This window comes from Stegostoma tigrinum, chromosome 5 (genome assembly GCF_030684315.1).
Source record: "Stegostoma tigrinum isolate sSteTig4 chromosome 5, sSteTig4.hap1, whole genome shotgun sequence".
Lineage (NCBI taxonomy): Eukaryota > Metazoa > Chordata > Chondrichthyes > Orectolobiformes > Stegostomatidae > Stegostoma > Stegostoma tigrinum.
Genome location: NC_081358.1, coordinates 59,553,890 through 59,575,235, shown reverse-complemented (window position 1 = coordinate 59,575,235; position 21,346 = coordinate 59,553,890). Strand labels below are relative to the sequence as shown.

At 41.2% G+C, this 21,346-nt stretch overlaps 1 protein-coding gene across 3 annotated transcripts in view; it reads right to left on the bottom strand.

Moving 5' to 3' along the window:
• timm21 (translocase of inner mitochondrial membrane 21) overlaps window positions 1-21,346 on the bottom strand; it is a 52,001-nt gene that overhangs the window by 6,986 nt on the left and 23,669 nt on the right. The window contains exons 3-7 of one of the 3 annotated variants that reach the window (XR_007247466.2): window positions 12,543-12,640; window positions 2,965-3,038; window positions 2,040-2,142; window positions 840-1,101; window positions 568-600 (exon numbers count right to left, since the gene is read on the bottom strand). Coding sequence is in view for 1 of the 3 variants with exons in the window: in XM_048530150.2 (XP_048386107.2) it covers window positions 1,009-1,101; window positions 2,040-2,142; window positions 2,965-3,038; window positions 12,543-12,640 (368 nt within the window). In the remaining 2 variants the exon portion in view is untranslated. Of the gene's footprint in view, window positions 1-567; window positions 601-657; window positions 1,102-2,039; window positions 2,143-2,964; window positions 3,039-12,542; window positions 12,641-21,346 lie in introns of those variants that run through there. The other 2 variants (XR_007247467.2, XM_048530150.2) reach the window with 2 other exon arrangements.

Sequence of the window (21,346 nt, the reverse complement as noted above, 5' to 3'; positions counted from 1 at the left end):
TCAATACCAATACTGTGACTTAGAATTTCCTTTTCCCCAGATTAAAATGTAGAAAAATCCTGATTGCAGGCTACCATCCTAAGTATGAGGAGCTGTTAACTTCTGTAGCTGGTGCAAACGACTGGCATCAAAAAAAAATGCATTTGGTGAGCTAGCTACCTTAGCCTAAGGTCAGTCACCCATTCAAGGATGTTCACAATCAATAAATGACCTGAACTGCCAGGTCTCAATGCCAATAACCTAATCCATGCTCACCAGTTTAAATGTTGATGCTCAGGTGGAAAAAACTAGGCACGGCTTTTAAGCCTTTCATGAAATCAGACTTCCCAAAAGCCTTCTTAAACAACACAGACCACATATTTAAACCAGTATGATCATCACTGCATCAATGTGCCAGTCACGTAATGAAACAATAGGAAATAAGAGCTTGCCTGTAGCTTCCCAATCTTTCTATTTTAAAGATGTCTAGGAAGGAAAGTATATTAGAAAGGAGACAGCAATAGAGGAAGCAATATGTTTCTAGCCAAATGGTTAAAAGTAGCTCTGGTAGAGGCATAAAAAACATACCTATTCAATCTATGGTGCATATCCAATTTAGGTCTATCAAAACAGAAAATAGAGAAAGTAATTTACTGTGACAGATCACTGTGTTTTATTTATAACAATTTTTCATTCCATAATTGAATGTTGTTTCTCCAAAGAAAAGGACTGAATTATTCCTTAAAATTGACATTATCTGTAAGCTTTCAGCACAACAGGTTAAATGTAATGATTTAAAATAGGGGGAGCATATTAATCAATACACTGTATTAAAAAAAGTGAAATTTACAAAAAATTACCTCAGACCTGACTCTGATCCTCTACAAGAATAAGTTCGGATGACAGCACCTAAAAAGGATGACTAATTGCGCGATTCATTTCTCATTCACATGATTTATTCAATCTATGAAAGCCGAAAGAAATCACTGTTGTCATATCAGCTTATGGAAATAAAAGCAATCAGCTTCTTTAGCGGTTGTCTTCAATAATGATTGTCCTTTTGGGATAGGTGTCGAAGTCCACAAATATGTAACGAAAATCAAATCGTCCACTTTCAGAGTTCTGCAATGCAAAAAAAGGCAGCTTAAAGACCATAAGACATAGAATTGGAAGTAAGGCCATTCGGCCCATCGAGTACACTCTGCCATTTAAATCAATGCTGATGGGCATTTCAACTCCAACTATGTTTTATAATTGCATGTATTTTGGTTTCTCAACTATTGTGACGTCAGGCAGAAAATAAACAGATTGTTGACTGCGTTTGATGTGGTTTTGGAAACGTGATGATTTTATTTGCATTGATTTAGATATTAAGATCAACAATTCTGAAAGTTTACTCCAAAAGCTTACACTTCTGAAGAATCAGAAAATCAATGATCTGAAACATGTTTGCTAGCTTGTTCTGGTAAGCTGCAGGCAGGCAAAGCCACTGAGAAATGAACAGTCAAGTTGCTTACTGTTTTTCAACCATGACTGTAACCTTAAGCACAACTGTAACCTCAAGCAGAGGTATTTTTAACATACTTTTAAAGGAAAAATCAAAGTTCTACAGTTATTATTTCCAAATAAACATTACAATTTTTGTCTTTTCTTGTGCAAAATAAAATCTTACTATTTGCTTCTGGCTTGCACCTGGAAGCGAATCTAGCAGATGGAAACAAGAAATCACATTTCAAAAATGTATTTTCACAAATTTAAGCAGATAGTAATATTTAGAAAGATATTCTAAATCACCCTGAGCAGAAATGAGAAACTCAGCAGGTCTGGCAACATCTGTAGTGAAAGAAACAGAGTTGGTGACTCAAAAAAGAGCCTAATGCTGAAAAAGTGAGATTGGAATAGTTAGGTGCTGGTTTTTGACAGGCATAGTTTGATGGGCTGAATGGTCTTTTTTTCTCTGCTGAAGACCTATATGACTTTTTTTTAAAAACCAATTATTTTACTGTACAAAAGTTCATACCAACAAAATGCAGAATGATATAGCAAAACAAAAAATTAACCTCTTTTGCATCCAAGTGAACTGTTCCCTTAATAGGTTCCGTGCCCTGAATATAAAATTTGAGTTGTATATGTTTCACACCATCCTTCATATATTCCACATGACTGTAAGGCAAAAAATATTGGAAATGAGTTAGGGAAGAGAAGAAAAAGAGGAAAGTAAGTATAATTAGACATAAATTATCAAATCCTCTAGACATTTCAAAATGCTTTACAACCAGTGAATTAAGTCTAGTTACCATTATTTTGGCAGAAATTAAATTAGCACAGTGAGATACCAAAAACAGCAACAGGGCAAAAGATTACATAGTAGTTTTGGCGGTACTGGTAGAGATGGATAAATGTCGGCCAGAATGCCAGGAGGGCTTCCTTACACAGTGTCAAATTTTATTTCATTATGTTCCAATGATGTGTCTTGGGTATTTTATTAAATTAGAGGGGTTATATAAACACAAGTTGATGAAGTCTTTTCAAAAATAACCTTTGATTTGAGGTTAAGACCCCTGAACCTTGCTTAAAGTTTCTCACGCAAACCATCATTGATGGATTAAGACAGCTTGTGAACAATTCAAAAAATCTAGTAATTAAATAGCACCGATAACAGAGGCTGAGAAGGCAAGACATTCATGGTAACCTCAGCCAGTACAGGAATTGAGCCCATGCTGTTGGTGTCACTTCGCATTGCAAATCAGCTTGTCTCACCAAATTTTCTGAAGAAGGGTCTTGACCTGAAACGTCAGCTTTCCTGCTCCTCTGATGCTGCTTGGCCTGCTGTGTTCATCCAGCTCTACGCCGTGTTGTCTCACAAAATGAACTAATTGAGACCCCAACTAAAAGAAGTATTTTTAAAATGACTGTCTTTTTTCACATTCCTTAATGTGCTCACCATTAGTCACATAAGAACCTTTTTATCACTTTGTTATATACCTGACATGTTGTCTTCGACCTCGCCGAGTCATCTCTCCATAACCTTTTATAGGTTCTCCCAGTGCTCCAATTATCTGTTAACAAAAGTTGTATTTAAACCTAATCGTTAAAACTATGTCCACACCACTGTAAAAGTCTTGTAATGTTGATTACAAACTCTGCCACATACAGTGTTTACATATCGTCTTATAGTAGGAACAGAACAAAAATGGAGATAGAACAGCAACATGGATTTCATGGAAACTTGCTTCTAATGGAATTGCTTATTATGCACATTGAAGTAGGCGCATTGCACAGGCAGAGGAGACACACACTAGGACATATATATACTCCAAAACAGATTTTATCAGAGGCAGAGAGAGAAACAAACGCAAACTCCTTATCCGGCAACCCAGCTTGTCTTCATTTTAATTAAACATTAGCTCTTCAGCAATCTTGAGCTAACAATTTCAGTTAAGTTTGTGTAGCACTTGAGAGACATTGAAGATTTATCCAGGTCCTGAAATTGGACAAGTATAAACTCATACACCCAATTACACACATTTAAGAGGAGGTAGGAGCATAATGCTAAAACTGAATCAGTTATCATAACAGACTCTGCTTAAATGCTCTGGGGACAGAAATACTGTGAGCATATGTGGGCACCACACCTTAGAAAAAATGTTTTTTAAAAATTCACTTATGGGAGGTGGGCCTTGCTAGCTGGACCAGCATTTATTGTCCATTTCTCATTTCCCTTTAGAAGGTAGTGTTAAGCTTTCTTCTTAAATTACTGCAATCTGTTGACCCTTAATGCCCTTAGGGAGGGATTTCCAGGATTTTGTGACAGTGAAGGAATGGCAATATAGAATCATAAAATCCCTACAGTGTGAAAACAGGTCCTTGAGCCCAACAAGGCCACACCGACCACCCCTGAACACTACAGGCAATTTAGTATGGCCAATCCACCTAGCCTACACATCTTTGCACTGTGGGAGGAAACCGCAGCACTCGGAGGAAACCCACGCAGACATGGGGAGAACATGCAAACTCCACACAGACAGTCACCGGAGGGTGGAACTGAACCCAAATCTGTGGTGCTGTGAGGCAGCAGTGCTAACCACCAAGCCGCCATGCCGCCCCATTAACAAGTCAACACCACACCTGTGAAGAGCATCCGACCCCAACCCCCTCTCCTATCCCTGCATTTCCCACGTCTAACCCACCCAACCTAAACATCCCTTGACACTACGGGCCAATCCACCTAACCTGCACATCTTTGGACTGTGGGAGGAAACCGGAGCACCTGGATATACTTCCAAGTCAGGATGATGAGTGACTTGGAGGAGATCTTACAGATGGTGGTATTCCCATGTATCTTCTGCCCTTCTGGAAGGAAGTGGTTGTGGGTTTGGAAGGTTTTGTCTAAGGATTGTTGGTGAATTTCTGCAGTGCATCCTGTAGATAGTACACACTGGTACTAATGAGCAATCAACAGTGGACGCAGTTGAGTTGATACTTGTGAATGTGGTGTCAATCAAGCTGGCTGCTTTGTTCTGGATGGTGCCAAGCTTTGACTGTTGTTGAAGCTGTGTCCATCCAGCCAGTCAGGAGTATTCCATCACACTCCTGACTTTTGCCTTATAAACTGAGGATATATTTTGAGGAGTCAGAAGGTGAGTTATTCACTGCATTATTCCAAGCTTCTGTCTGGCTCTTGTAGCCGGTGTGCTCATGTGGTGAATCCATTTGAGTTCTGATCAGTGGTAACCCTCAGTACGTTGATAGTGGGGGAATTCAGCGATGGTAACAGTATTGAATGACAAAGGGGCAGTGGTTAGAGTGTTTCTAATTGGAAATGGTCAATGCCTGGTATTTGTTGGATGCAAATGTTACTTACCAACTGTCAACTCAATTCTGGATATTGTCCAGACCTTATCGCATTTGAACATGGGTTGCTTCAGTATGAGCTGAGAATGGTGCCGAGCATTGAGCAATCATTAGTGAACATCCTCAATCCTGACTGATAAAGGAAGGTCATTGACGAAGCAGCTGGAGATGGTTAGGCTAGGACACTACCCTCAGGAACTGCTGCAAAGATGTCCTGGAGCTGAGATGGCTGACGTCCAATAAGCACAACTATCTTATGTACTAGGTATGACTCCAGCTAGTAGAGAATTTAACCCCTGATACACATTGATTCCAGTTTTGTTAGGGTTCGTTGATGCCACGCTTGGTCAAATGCGGCCTTGACATGAAGTGCCATCACTCTCACCTCGCCTCTGAACGAAATGCTTTTGTCCATAAGAACATAACAAATAGAAGCAGGAGTAGGTCATCAGGCTCCTTCAGCTTGCTCCATCAGTCAATAAGATCGTGGCTGATCTTTTCGTGGACTCAGTTCCATTTACCACTGGCTCACCATAACCCTTAATTCCTTTACTGTTCAATCAAGGCTGCAATCAGATCAGAAGTTGAGTGGCCCTAGCAGAACGCAACTTGGGCATTGCTAAACCAGTGCTGCTTGACAGAACTGTTGATGACACTTTCCATTACTGTACTGATGATCAAGAATAAACCGATGAGGCAGACATTGGCGAAGTCAGATTTGTCCTTTTGTTTATGTACACAGCAAGCATGATCAATTTTCCACATTGTGTTGTAATGTACTGGAAGAGCGGGTTGGGTAGGAGGGACAGTAAGTTCTGAAGACTTGTGCTCCAGAACTACTGCCGGAACGTTTCAGGGTCCATAGCCTTTTCAGTATTGAATGCCTCCGACCATTTCTTTATATCATGTTGAGTGAAGTGAATTGGTTGAAGATTGGTATCTGCAATGCTGGGGACCAGTGAGGAGGCTGAGATGGATCAGTCACTTGGAACATCTGGTTGAAGACTGCTGTAAATGCTTCAGCATTATCTTTCGCACTGATGTTTCAGGCTCCTCAATCTTTGAGAATGGGGATTTTTGTGAAGCATCCTCGTCCAATGAGTTGTTTAATTAATCACTGGTATCACGACTAAATGTGGCAGGTCTGTAGAACTTAGATCTGATCTGTTGCTCATAGGATTGCCTAGCTCCGCCGATTACTTGCTACTTCTGCTGTTTGTCAAGGAACAGCCCTGTTTGGTAGATTTACCAATTTGACTCATTTTTGGCATGCCTGGTGGTGCACCTAGCATGCACTCCTGACTGTCCACTGAACTAGAGTTGATCCTCTGACTTGGTAATATTTGAGTGGGGGATATTCCTGGCCATGAGGTTGAAGATTGTGTGGGAGTGTAATATAGGACGGTACAGGTTTGAAATTCTCTTCCACAAATAGCAGTTGATGCTAGATCAATTGTTAGATTTAAATCTAAGATAAATAATATTTTGTTAGCAAAAGACATTAAGGGATATAGAACAAAGGCAGGTAAATGGAGTCAGGCTATGTTTACCTTTGATCTCAAATAGCAGAACAGACTTGAAGGGCTGAAAGGACTTCACCTATACCTACAATTTCAAATCCCACAGCAGGGCTGATAGGTTTAAATTGAAGTCATAATCTGGAATATAAAGCTAGTCTCAGTAAAAGTGACTACTGTTCGCTGTTATAAAAACATCTCATTCACTAATGGTTTTTAGAGAAGGAAATCTGCTATCCTTACACAATCTGCTCTCCACATGATTCCAGGCCCGCAGTAATGTGGTTGGCTCTTAGCTGCCCTACAATGTAACCCAGTAAACCAATTAGATTAAAGGCCATTAGGGATGTGCAATAAATGCTGAGCTTGTCAGCAACACCCACATCCCATAAAAGGATTAAAAGGATAAAGAACACCACACAACACATTCTCAGGAAATTCTCTCTATAAGATAGTGGAGGCATCAATTCAGTTATTTTAAATAGGTCAGCATTACGGCTAAAATAACAAATGAATTTCAAATAAATGTGTTGCAAGTTTGCACTGGAAAATTGAAAGCAAACAATTTCAGTGCTTCACTATGCACCCTAAACATGAGGTGAAATGTCTCCAGTGTATTGTGGCACAAGCTTTCTTTCATTATTAAAAAAAAGGCTAAACATGACTTCAATTAAAAGTGGTCTAGTGGCCATGATACTGGGCTGAAATCTCAGCGACTAGAGTTTAAAATCCATGAGAAGAAGTGAAATTGTGTTCAATAAGGCTATTTTAATGTTTGATTTGGTTCATTTCAGTATTCATTGTGAGACTAGTTAATAATTAAAATGTTGCATTTTACATTCTTCTGCTTTTCCTTTATGCCATATTGAAGTCCTGAGAAATTAGAAAAATAACTCAATCAGAAATATGGGGCTCTTAATAACATATTAAATGAACAAAGAGACCTAGGGATGCAGGTGCATAGTTCCTTAAAAATGGTGTCACAGATAGATGGGATGGTGAAGAAGGTGTTTAGCACACTTACCTTCATGGGACAGAACACTGAGTATAGGAGTTGGGACGTCACATTGCGGCTGAACAAGACATTAGTGAGGCCACTTTTAGAATATGGAGAAGTTTGCCCTTCTATAACAAAGATGTTAAATTTCACAGGGTGCAGAAAAGATTTACAAGGTTGTCGTCAAGACTGGAAGGTTTGAGTTAAAGTGAGAAGCTGAATAAGCTGGAGCGTCGGAGGCTGAGGAGTAATGCATTGGAGGTTTATAAACTCATAAGGGGTATGGATAGGGTGAACAGCCAAGGTTCTTTTCTCAGAGTGGGAGAGTACTAAACTAGAGGGTAGAGGGTAAAGGTTTAAGGTGAGAGAGGAAAGATTTAAAAAGGATCGGAGGGGTAGCGTGTAGTATGGAACAGGGTGCCTAAGGAAGTAGTGGAGGCTAGTAGTTACAACATTTAAAGGCATCTGGATGAGTATATGATTAGGAAGAATTTAGAGGGATCTGGAGCAAATCCTAGCAAAGGGGACTAGTTCAGATTGGAGTGTCTGGTCTGCACAGACGAGTTGGACAGTAGGATCTGTTCCTGTGCTGTACGTCTTTATGACTCTGACTCTATAGTGAAGATATACTGAGAAGGAAGAACGTTTAAAATTGTTCTTGGAACTCAGCGCACATGCATTTAACTGAGTAACAGTAAAGTTGCAATAGGTAAAATCCAGAATTTGAAAGTTGTAAGTTTGAAGAACTACTAAAAATACAGTTGGAACATTCAGTTGGCTTAAAACAAACAACTGTACAGAAACCAGTACAATACATGTTACACACATTCCTTTATTTGGGATATTAACCTGGTACCACTGTCAGAATATTCTCTGCTGAAACAAAGCTATTTCTGCTAATTTAGAGCAGAATACAAATTACTTTATGACTAGTAATTTTACTTACATTAACAGAATCTTTAAAATTATATTGTTAAAATGATTAAAACATTAATACCGTCCCAGGTCTAATCTTTGTTGAATGATTTAAAAAGTGTGTCTTATAATGACTGAATGGATGTTCGATAATCAAACAACCACCCATTACCAGTTTGGACAGGCAAGGGTGCCACTAATAGGGAAAATACAAGTTCATTTACAGCTCCATCTGGTTTATATTGCCCTTCCCAACAGAGCCAGCTGAAAAGCAGATGAAACGCATTAAAAGTTGGAATCTGGTCAATTGCAAAATAGAGGCTTGTAGTTAAGGAGGTGGGGAGTTAAAACCTTAACTGAGTTTGCACAGTTATGTATTAGGGCAACATACTGCAGTTAGTTCAAAGCTTCCAATATTTTAACCAAAGGTTTGTAAAATATTGAAACAGAACAATTGTTTTAACTCAGAAATAGAATAAGTTAAATATTTTAGTTATCCCGCTCTTTGAAATATTCCAATACAACTTATCTTTGCTAGTTTAGGGCAACAACACTAAGAGTAAGCATGTTTCATTAGTGACAAATTATTTCCATATTTAAATGACCACTGATATTGGTAGCAAAAGGCTAACAAGATCCGATCAAATATATCTGGTAAAGGGTACTGTTTTATGGATTTCCATTTATTAACGTTAGGGTGAAAGAGTGAGATCAATCTTGGGATAGTGCAACTGGATTTTGGTAGCAATCCAAGTGAATCAGTGAAGTATTACCATCGCACCTGACGGCAATATTGAACAAGTCAAAACTATGAAACCTTGCTTGACCGATACAATCTTTAATCTTTACAGTTGGATCACTGAAACATTTTGAGGGCTGATGAAGTGTTGACAATCCTGCTGCTCTGACGCTGCCTGACCGGCTGTGTTCCTCCAGCTTCACACTGTATTGACAATTTCTGCCCATAGTTTCCTGTACTATAAATCTTATTCTTGTTTCTTGGCTTCTTCTAAATGACCACTGATATTGGTAACTAAAGGCTAACAAGATCTGATCAAATATATCTGGTAAAGGGTACTTTTATGGATTATTCCATGTAAAATACTTGGCAGAGTCCATATGTTTTCTTTCATTGCATAATTCATTTCTCAATTCGGCAGAGACATTGCTAAGTGAGAAAAATACATGATAAATTTCACCTCTGAGATACACCATGATGAACAAGGGCCTTGTGGGGGTGTAATTTACTCCATCTGATAAACTTGGCATTTTGCTTAGTTTGATGCCATAGACGTCTGTTCAGAAGTTTGTCATACAAATTGGTTATACATCAAATCTTGAAGAAATAAAGAATTGAAATATTTTCAAGTAAAGCTAGAAGGCAGATAACTAAAATTAACAGGAAATGTGGAAATATTAAAATAGCCAGACAGCATCTGTGGAGAGAACAGGTTCCATACTTTTCTTCAGGACTGAAACAGAAGAGGTGGATACATACATTGACACAATTAGAAAAGGGAAACAGGCAAATTTGCAGGAGCGAAATCATGTTGATAGGACGAGTGATGATAAGGCAAAAAGCATTAGCCCACTGAAGAGACTAAGTGCACTTTCTAAATTGCAGACATGTCACAGAGGCGTACTGATCTGCTGAGGTCCTGGCTTTTTCTGGTTTTAATTTCAGATTTTCAGTATTTACAAACTGTGCGGTTCTTTTTGTTTAAAGAAGTGAAGAGCCTGGGGAATCTGGCAGAAGCTAAGAAACATGAACATACATGGTGGGCATTGAATGGAGTTTGAAAAATAAGAACATGCCTCTAGTCATAAGTCAACAGCCAAACTAGAAAATAGCAGGAACTCAAGGAAAATGACAATAAACTTTTATTGAAGCTGGTTTTGGGCGTTTTTGGAATGAGGTAGGAGACCAGTAATACAGAGGACAGATTGGGAAATTGATGAAAGGGAGGTTAAAGCAGTGTGTCAGAGAAACTCAGTCATATTGGGGACTGTACAGAAATAGTCAGCTAATCTGTACTTGATTTCCCTAACGTATCAAAGACTGCACTGAGAGTTTGGGCCTGTGGCATATACAGCAGACAGAACAGAGGAAGACATGCTGACCTAAAAGCATTTGCCTGAAATGAAAAATGCTTCAATTCCAGCATTTGTTAATCAGGATTTTGAAGAATTTTTTTGCAGAAATTCATCCCAGTATGTTTGGAGGCGGTGCGCTGATAACATTTTAAATAGCAACTTCACAGTTTAAATTACCTGCTAAAACAAAAGCTACCTTCATTCTTGAATATTTTTTCATGGAGAGCCTTAATATTTACACTGACTGAGAATACCATTGCTCATTTTGCTTTGATAGGTTGGAAGATATGAAAAAGCCTTTCTCAAAAGACACAGTCCCAGATTGGCCACAACATCAGTGAGCCTGCATCTCACATCTGGTTGTATAGTGGAATTGGCCATGCTCCTGATAGTGGCCCCAGATTAGAATTGGACCTTGGTGAAGCCCTCACTATCTGAAAATAGCAAAATCAATGCCATACATAGTCAAGGCAGGATAAATGGCCAGTTAAATGCTTCTTTTTCTGATTAATAATTTAATTGATGGTAGTTGAGTTTCATTCTTGCTCTTCTATACATTCCCATATTTCCACTGTTCCTCCTCTCCCTTCCATGATTAAATAGCTAATAGGGTGATAGAAATGAGGATCACAAACATGATAATGAAGAATAATGTTATGAATAAGAACATCAAACCATAGTGGGTCATTGGTAGACATTTGAGGACAGGTTGTGAAGAACTTACGGGGAATGGCAAAACTATTAAACAACCCACTTGTACCAGTCTTCACTCATGAAGGCAATGCTCAACTGTTATAATGCAATATTAATAACTAAACTGTTAGTATAAATATTGATGAATATATGGCTTTAGATAGAAACAGAAATTTGCAAATAGGCAGATAAGCTGGTCAAAGTGATATCCATCCCACGGTCCTCAGCATGACAGGATATGTATTTGTATATCTTCAACAGCTCAAGCAATTTGGGATAGTTCTCTTAGAATGGAATGCGACAAACATGGATACCATCTTTGAATGAGGAAACAAGATGGACTGACGTAACACATTTAAATAGAAATGGGCAGTCTGTTATAAATATGTAGGTTAGGGAGAAATAGAAATTACAGTTTTATTATCTCGGAACCCATTTTAAGGATAGGTATTAGGATGTAGTATATTTCCTGCCATTTGGTGTGATGAATTCCTTCACGATAGCTGGATTTGTTTCAGACTGGAGCAGGGAACACCTGATCAAACAAAATGAAGTATTTCATATAATTATCAAACTGACCTCTTTGACTATCTCTAAATTGTCGGGGATTGGTCACTGCAGACTGAAAAGCAATTTCTTAGATTTCACAAATGGTCCAGCATCTTTACTTTCTCTCAGTACACCACGCTATTTTGAGGTGGGGTGACCAGGTATATGTTACAATACACAAGGCATCACAATTGAGAAAAAATGCATTGCCTGATTGTCTTTTCGTTGCTTGTATTGTTACATTGCTTCCAATTGTCCCTCACTATCTGTTCATTTTCAACTTCCCTGATCTAATTTTCCCAGCCTCAACGTGGCCTATGTTACACATGACGATCCAAGCAGATATTACTGTGCGGGATTTATGTTCAAGAACACAAAATACATCAAGTAAAATAATATTTTCCTGAGGGCAAAGATGAATTGACAGACTTAAAACTCCACAACAGGATTCTGCCTAAACTTACAGAATAGCACAGCAAGGAAGGAGGCCACTGAGACCACCATACCTGTCCTGGCAAATGAAAGGCTACTCTAATCAGTCCCACTCCTCAGCTCTTTCCCCACAGGCCTGTAATATTTTTCAAACGTATGTTCAAATTTCTTTTGAAAATTCATACTGTGTTTGACTCCATCACCCTTTCAGGAAATATGTTCCATATCATTCCACTTGATGCAGAAAATAATTCTCCTTCTGCTCCTTACATTTCTTTTGTCAATTACTGTCAACTGGTATCATCCAGCTACTGACCCAGGCTGCAATGTAAACAATTTCTCCCTATTTACTCCATCAAAACCACTTATTATTTTGAGCATCTCTTACAGTTTCCTGTATTCAACACCAGTATAGGAAATAATCACACATTTTTTACTCTCTACATGTAACTGAAGCCCTTCACATACACATACACATTTATACAGAGATTTTTTAAAAAATAGTGGATTACCTCAGGGTGTGCTCTACACTTCTTCAGAGCTTCTCCATATAATTTACTGGGACTTGAGGAGGAGAACAGCTCTTGAAATATTACATAGAATAAACCTCCTGAAATGACAGAATTGTATTGTAATAGAACAAGGTGAAAAAGAAGAACGTAACATTTCAGTATGAAACAAACTACATGCTTTTCCATAAAAGATACAACCAAGGTTGGAGGAGTACAATTCCTTCACCTCCGCCGCATCTGCTCCCAGGATGAGGCATTCCACTCCGGCACATCCCAGATGTCCAAGTTCTTCAAGGATCGCAACTCCCCCCCATCCCCCCACCCCCCCCCCCCCCCGCCCCCCAGGGGTCGAGAATGTCCTTGCCCGTGTCTCCTGCATTTCCCGCAACACATCCCTCACACACTGCCCCCGCCACAACCCCCCCAAGAGGATCCCCCTTTTCTCACACACTACTCCACCAACCTCCGGATACAACGCATCATCCTCCGACACTCCCGCCATCTACAATCCGACCCCACCACCCAAGACATTTTTTCATCCCCACCCTTGTCTGCCTTCTGGAGACACCACTCTCTCCGTGACTCCGTTGTCCGCTCCACACTGCCCTCCAACCCCACCACACCCACCTCCTTCCCCCGACCACAGCCGTGCTACATTTGCCCCCACACCTCCTCCCTCACCCCTATCCCAGGGCAAAGATGACTTTCCATATTAAGCAGATGTTCAACTGCACATCTGCCAATGTGGTATACTGTATCCACTGTACCCGTTGAGGCTTCCTCTACATTGGGGAAACCAAGCGGAGGCTTGGGGAACACTTTGCAGAACACCTACGCTTGGTTCGCAATAAACAACTACACCTCCCAGTCGTGAACCATTTTAACACCCCCCCCCATTCCTTAGACAACATGTCCAACATGGGCCTCCTGCAGTGCCACAATGATGCCACCCGAAGGTTGCAGGAACAGTAAATCATATTCCGCTTGGGAATCCTGCAGCCCAATGGTATCAATGTGGAACCAGCCCAGCTCATCCCCTCCCCCCACTGCATCCCAAAACCAACACAGCTCGTCCCCACCTCCCTAACCTGTTCTTCCTCTCACCTATCCCCTCCTCCCACCTCAAGCCGCACCTCCATTTCCCACCTACTAATCTCACCCCGCCTCTTTGACCTGTCCGTCCTCCCTGGACTGACCTATCCCCTCCCCATCTCCCCACCTATACTCTCCTCCGCACCTATCTTCTCCTGTATCCGTCTTCGGTCCGCCTCCCCCTCTCTCCCTATTTATTTCAGAACGCTCTCCCCATCCCCCTCTCTGATGAAGGGTCTAGGCCCAAAACGTCAGCTTTTGTGCTCCTGTGATGCTGCTTGGCCTGATGTGCTCATCCAGCTTCACACTTCGTTATCTTGGAGGAGTACGCTGTCACTTTAGTCTCACCACCCCACAGGTCACAATATAAAATGAAATACATTTTCCAGTTACAAGATGACCAATTAAATACCCTGTCTATTATTGGGTTTCGAGGAACAAGATCTATCAACCAATTTATTAAAACAAAACACAGGAAGTTTGAGGTCCTACTGGATTGCAGGAGGCGGGGGGGGGGGGCGCGGGGGTGAAGAAGGGGTGGTCTAGAGGAACGGTGTATCCTTTTCTCAAGAAATCCAACAGAGAAGTCTGCATTACCAGGACCTGCCAGCTTGGCCTGAGGTTGCCACCCAAATTACTGCCATCTTCAGCACACAAAGTAAAAGCCAATGACCTTCTCCACTCCACCAGGGTTAGAGCAACACTACGGTCGACCACTCCTAATATTACCTGAAATGTCATCCCCCACCATGGTGCCCCATCAACCTCTCGCACTACTAACCTGCATACCTTTTTTCTGCCTCAGTCCTTTGGAACATCTCAGCTTTTCCCCACATGCACAACAGCTGCACCACCAAATGAAATCTCATTAATTCCCCAGTTTTTCTCCATATAAATGAAGGCAGCCCATAAAGAGAAAGCCAGCACTTTTAAAAACAAAAGTGCTTTTGAAATTTGTGGACTAAAATGAGAAAGAAGGGCTTTAAAACCAGTGTTTTGCAAGGATTGCTTATTTTTTGGTAAGCAAGCAACACTCATGTTAAGCACAATTTAAACAGCTACTTAAACAAGCACATTTTGCATTTTAGCTTGTAGAAGGGTTCCTGTATTGAGACGAAGCTTTAGTTGACAACAAGAAGTTGACTGGTCAATGGTCTGATGACAAAGCCTCTTGCCTGCCAAAAACTGTATGATTGATTCTCAGTTAACTGAATAGCTTGAGGCTGTGAACAGAGAAGCAATCAACGATGCCCAGCTGTCATAGAAGTCTTGTGGTGAGTTCTGACATGTTCCTGATGTAGGGTAGTGTGACAAGTATTGTATACTTGAATAGTAACCATCCCAGCACACACAAACAAAGTTGCATGCGAACACTACTTAAAAGGGCAACAACACTGCAGCAACACGGAACTACACCAAGAGGAGGAGGAATACCTCTTCCAAGTGTTCAAGGATAATGGATATCTAAAGAATTAGGTCAGGAGATACCTACAGGCACAGCATCAGAGAGATTCTACACGCCCCGACACACTCATCACACTACCCTACATCAGGAACACATCAGAACTCACCACAAGACTTCTACGAACGCTGGGCATCAGAGAGCCACACAAACCCACATCAACCCTCCGACAAGTGCTCACCAGAACTAAAGACCCACTCCCCACCATGGACAGGATCAATGTCATCTACAAGATTCCCTGCAGAGACTGCGAGAAACACTACATCGGACAAACAGGAAGGAAACTAACAACAAGAGTGCATGAACACCAACTGGCTACAAAAAGACACAACCAGTACTCACTCATCTCAATCTACACGGACAAGGAGAACCACGACTTCGACTGGGACAACACTAAGATCCTGGGACAGGCTAGGTAGAGTCAAGCACGAGAATTCCTGGAAGCATGGTACTGCACGAAGCAGGCTATTAATAAACACACTGAGCTCGGCCCCATGTACATTCTACTACGGAGAAAACCCGAAGTGAGGCAATCCATCGCAATGGGCCCCAGAGTTTAAAAACCAGGTGGGAAAACACACTGAGGCTTCATCAGAGGCTGCACTGAGGATGTTACCAAGCACGGTAATGAAACATCTGCGGAACAACAAACCAGTTCAGCGAGCCAACCAACCTCAACACCCACAACCCGAGCTACAGATCTACTCCAAAACCTTAGAGTCTTAGTTTAAAAGTTGAGAAAGCTTTACATTCTACATACAGCTTGGCTTATGTGACCTGGGAGTGTCTGATAGGAACAATACAGAGAAAGCTTCATTTTCAATTTAAGACAGCTTTACTTTGTACATGATCCTGCGCTAGTGTGGGAGGTACCCTCGACTTACTATACTGGGACCCCCTAGCTAACAGGTGCCTCCATTTAATCTACTCCCCTTAAAGATGGATAAATGGCTGTCTATTTGCTGCACATTATGTGTTTGCCACATATGGAGCTGGCACACAGAACGTGAAACTGACGAAGCACACTGCTGTACAGCAAGGAGTGCACCCCCTAGATGCAGGAATGCTTGGCAATATTGCAAGCTGCTTGATTTGGGGCCGTGCTAATTGACAATGGCAAGACAAGACAAGCAAGGCTGCTGTGAGCACGCAGGTAGGTACTAAGTGAACAAGGTCCAAGAAAGAAATGAAGCATCTCTTAGATGCTGTCTAGTTTAGTCTGTGAGCTGTGTATCTCTCTGTGAAAACTGCCCCTGTTGCATCTTTTCAACATTAATTGCCTGGATGTCACGAAATGCAGGGCTGTCTTCCAGATGATACTGCCAGTGAATAGTTGAAATCCCAGATGGACATGATGGGTGAGCAAATGTCAGATGGCAATGCTCATGGAGGCCTGCATGAGCCAGGTGCTCTTTGATCATGCCACTGGCTGCAGTTTGATTGCTGGCACCATGGAGTCTGTTCAGAACATGGTGCAAGCTAAATTTGCCTGATATCCACTCTGATTTCCTTGTTCAGTCTTCCTGATTTCGAGCTTGCTTGTGAATTGGGTAATATAGGTAGCTGAACATTAATGAGGAGAGTTGTGTTATTAAGGAAGTGTTTAGTAGGCATTAATCCCAAGTGGTATCACGCTGCTGCCTATGGCACTTGTAAGAAGTATGAAAGCAGCAGCAAACTGGAGTTTTGGAGGCTGAGGGATGACCATATAGAGGTTTATAAAATCACGGCAGGCATGGATAGGGCGAATAGCCAAGGTCTTTCTCATAAGGTAGGTGAGTCCAAAACTAGAACACATAGGTTTAAGGTGAGAGGGGAAAGATTTATCCTTGAAATAAACACCCTTCAGCCTAACAGTCCTACCATGTTCATTTACCTGTCTCTGCTGTTTTTCCTTCCACACTTACTGGTCCTAACATCTATTTTTCCCTCAACTCCACTTGTTGATCTGCTGCTCTGGTTCCCAGCCCCCTACCACTCTAGTTTAAATCCTCCCAGTGCAGATATTGGTTCTCCTCCAGTTTAGGTGGAATCCATCCCTCTTGTACATGTCACCCCTGCCCCAGAGGAGGTCCCAATGAACCAAGAACCTGAAACCCTGTCTGTTGCACCAGCTCTTTAGCCACACATTCACCTGTCTTATCCTTCTATTCCTTGCCTCACTGCCATGTGGCACTGGCAGTAATCCAGAGATTACTACTCTCAAGCTCCTGCTTTTCAATGTCTTTCCTAACTCACTGTACTCACTCCACATAACCTTATCCTCTTTCTACCTATGCCATTGATGCCAATATAAAGAACCGCCTCTGGCTGCTCATCCTCCCCTTAAGAATTTCATGCAACGGTTCAGAGATGACTTAGACCTTTGTACCAGAGAGGCAACACACCATTTTGGAGTTTTGAATGCAGCCACAGAAATGCCTGTCTGTGCCCTTAACGAGCCAGTCTCCTATACCTACCATTTACTTGCACTTTGCCTGGCCCTTCTATATAGCAAAGCCAATTGTGGTTCCACAGGTCTGAGTGCTGTTGTTATGCTCCCTGAGACACAATTTCGTCCCACCCACCCCTCCCCAAACAAATAATATCCAAAGCATGTTCAAGAGGGGACTAGCCACAGGAGACGCCTGAGCTACCTGCCTGCTTGTCTAAGTGTTCACCCATCTATCTGACTGAACTGGTGGTAGGCAGTCTTCAGGGACTTGAGAATGCTCCCAGATCTCTCACATCTGACAGGAAGATTACACCATTACCCTAACTGCCATCTCACCCGTTTTATATGTAGAAAGGTAGAATAATCTTACATTGCTTACCTTTCTCACCGAAGCCTTCTGTTCACCTACGCCCATACTTATACCAACCAGCAACATTTCTACCACACAGCAGTCACTCTCAAAATATTTTGCAAGTATTGCCTGTTAAACTGGTTACTTAAATAACAATGCAATCTTTACAACAGACCAAGTACCTTCTAGTCTACTACAAATTTTCTAATAGCCTGTCTCAATCTTTCTCTCCCTTTTCTCGGTTAGAGGAAGAAGGAGGGATGGAAACACTAAGGTAATTTTTTTTATTCATTCACAGGATGAGGGCATCACTGGCTAGGCAACCTTTATTGCCTGCTCTAATTGCCCAGAGGGCAGTTAGGAGTCAACCACATTGCTATGGGTCTGCAGATACATGTAGGCCAGACCAGGTAAGGATAGCAATTTCTTTCCCTAAAGGGCATTAGGTATCCAGATGGGTTTTTCCTGACAAGTGACAATGAATTCATGGTCATCATTAAACTCTTAATTCTAGATATTTATCAAATTCAAATTCCACCATCTGCTATGGTGGGATTCGAATACGAATCCCCAGAATATTATCTGGGTGTCTGGATTAACAGTCCAGCAATAATACCGTGAGGCCATCGCCTCCCCAGCGTAATTAAAATAGAGTTTCTCAATATCTCCACAAGTTATGACTGACAGTTAGTTATTTTTAAGCATTAGAAATACGAACTAGAATGGACCATTAAGTCCTTTTAGTCTGCTGTGCCATTCGAAAGTACATCACAACGTGCTTTGCCACTGGCACACAACTGTAAAATGAAACACAGACATCAAGTCAAAGATTCATACAGCATAGAAAGACCCTCTGGTCAAACTCGTCCATGTTGACCAACCTTCCCAAACTACACTAGCCCCATATCCCTCTAAACGTTTCCCATTCATGTACCTGTTCAAATGTCTCTTAGATGCTGTAACTATACCTGCATTGACCACCTCATCTGGCAGTTCAGATGGTAGCTCAATGGTTAGCGCCACTGCCTCACAGTGCAACGGACCCAGGTTTGATTCCAGTCCTGGAGGACCATCTGTATGGAATTTTCACATTCTCCCCGTGTCTGTGTGGGTTTCCTCCAGGTGTTCCAGTCTGCTCTCACAGTCCAAAGATGTGCAGATTAGGTAGATTAGCCATGCTATATTGCTCATAATGCCCAGGGATTTGCAAGATAGGTGGGTTAGTCTTTGAACTGTAGGGTTACAGGTACAGGGTAAGGGGAGTAGGTCTGCATGTGGTGCTTTCCTGGGGAGCGCAATATGGATTTGATGGACCAAATGGTCTGCTTCGACATGGGAGGGATTCTATGATTCATTTCACACACAAACTATTCTGTGTGAAAAAGTTGCCCCTCATGTCCTTTTTAAATCTTTCCCTTCTTACCTTAAACATAAGTCCTCAAGATTTGTAGAGCGATAGAGTTGTTCAGAATGGAAATGGGCCCTTTGGTCCAACTCGTCCATGCTGACCAGATATCCTAAATTGAGCTAGTCCCATGTGCTAGCATTTGGCCCATATCCCTCTAAACCCTTCCTACTCATATACACAACTAGATGCCTTGTAAATGTTGTAAATGTACCAGTCTCCAGTACTTCAGTGATAGTAGGAACTGCAGATGCTGGAGAATCTGGGATAACAAGGTGTAGAGCTGGATGAACACTGCAGGCCAAGCAGCATCTGAGGAGCAGGAAGGCTGACGTTTCGGGTCTAGACCCAGGCTGCTTGGCCTGCTGTGTTCATCCAGCTCTACACCTTGTTATCGCCATCACTTCACCTGGCAGCTCATTCCATACCACTCTCTGCGTAAAAAAGATACCCCTTGGGTCTCTTTTAAATCTTTCGCCTTTCACCTTAAACCTATTCCCTCCAGCTTTGGATTCACCTACTCAGGAGAAAAAGAACTTGGCTATTCACCCTATCCATGCCCCTCATGATTTTATCAACCTCTATAAAGGTGATCCTTCAGCCTTGACACTCAGGGAAAATAGCTCCAACCTATCCAGCCTTTCCTTATAACTCAAACTGTCCAGTCCTGGTAACATCACTGCAAATGTTTACCATACCCTCTCCAATTTAATAATATCCTTCCTGTAGCAGCGTGATCAGAACTCTATATAATACTCCAAACATGGCCTCACTTGTACAACCACATGATATTCCAACTCTTAAACTCAATGGTCTGAGCAATAAAAGTAAGCATTCCAAACACATTGTTTACCAGCCTGTCTACCTGTGATGCAACTTTCAAAGAACAATGCACATTAAATCCCCTAGGTCTTTCTGTTCGACAACACTGTGCAGGGCCCTAGCATTCACTACACACCATGTTCGTCTTACCAAAATGCAACACCTTGTATTTATTCAAATTAAATTCCATCTGTCACTCCTCGGTATATTGGCCCAACTGATCAAGATCTCTTTGCAATCTTAGATAACCTTCTTAACTGTCCACGATATCACCAATTTTGGAGTTATTCACAAACTTATTAACCATGCTTCCTAAATTCTCCTAAATCCAAATAGTTTATACAAATAAGAGTTACCATATTTTTACATTTGCTTCCACTCTAACAGGGAAATGGTTTGTCATTGTACCCATTGTGTATGTTCCTGCCCTGGGACAGAATCTGTCTTCTCTCAAAGCTCAACCAAACACTGTAACCCAAGTCCACTGTGTTCATACGAACAGCTCCTGAGAAAATATTAATCTAGTTTTAGCCTCTTATCTTAAATTTACATAGACACCAGCTAAACAGAGCTCAAACGCTAACTGCCTCACAAGCAGCTGTTGCCCAAACCTGGAATTTGTTAAGAGATTAAATTTCTATATTTCTGAATTGCTTTGTGACACGCATGTCTCAGAAATTTGCTTTGTCTTAAAATTATAAGATTAATGTCTAATCACCAGATACACTGTATTCAAAATTTACAAATGTTAATTTTCTTCAAATGTAATGAATAACAGTCACTAAAAATTCAAACAATATTCAGTGTTGAAGAAATTGAGCAAAACATTGGCAGGATGTAGTGGTGTAGCTTTGCACATCTATTTGCTCTTTGGAGGTGAAAGAAGGTTCTCAACTAAATGCAATGTCAAAATGGGGATTTTGATGTGTTGATAGTACTTTGGTTCTGGTCTTCAACTTGGTCATTTTAGGTGGTCGGAGACCTGAACCAAAGTGCTACAAACACCTATAGTGAATACTGTTTAGATTTTCTATTCACAAATGCTGTGAAAACTAGCACCTGTGCAATATTTCAACAGCAAGCTTTCACATCCTGTATAAGCAATTTACAATCTACAGCGGATTAAATAAACTGCTTTTCCAAAATAGTCAATTGTTATGGAATGAAACCCCACCTCCTTGCCCAGTTTATTTTACTGCTGGTGACAATTTTTTACTGAATTAAATTTGTAAAAAGT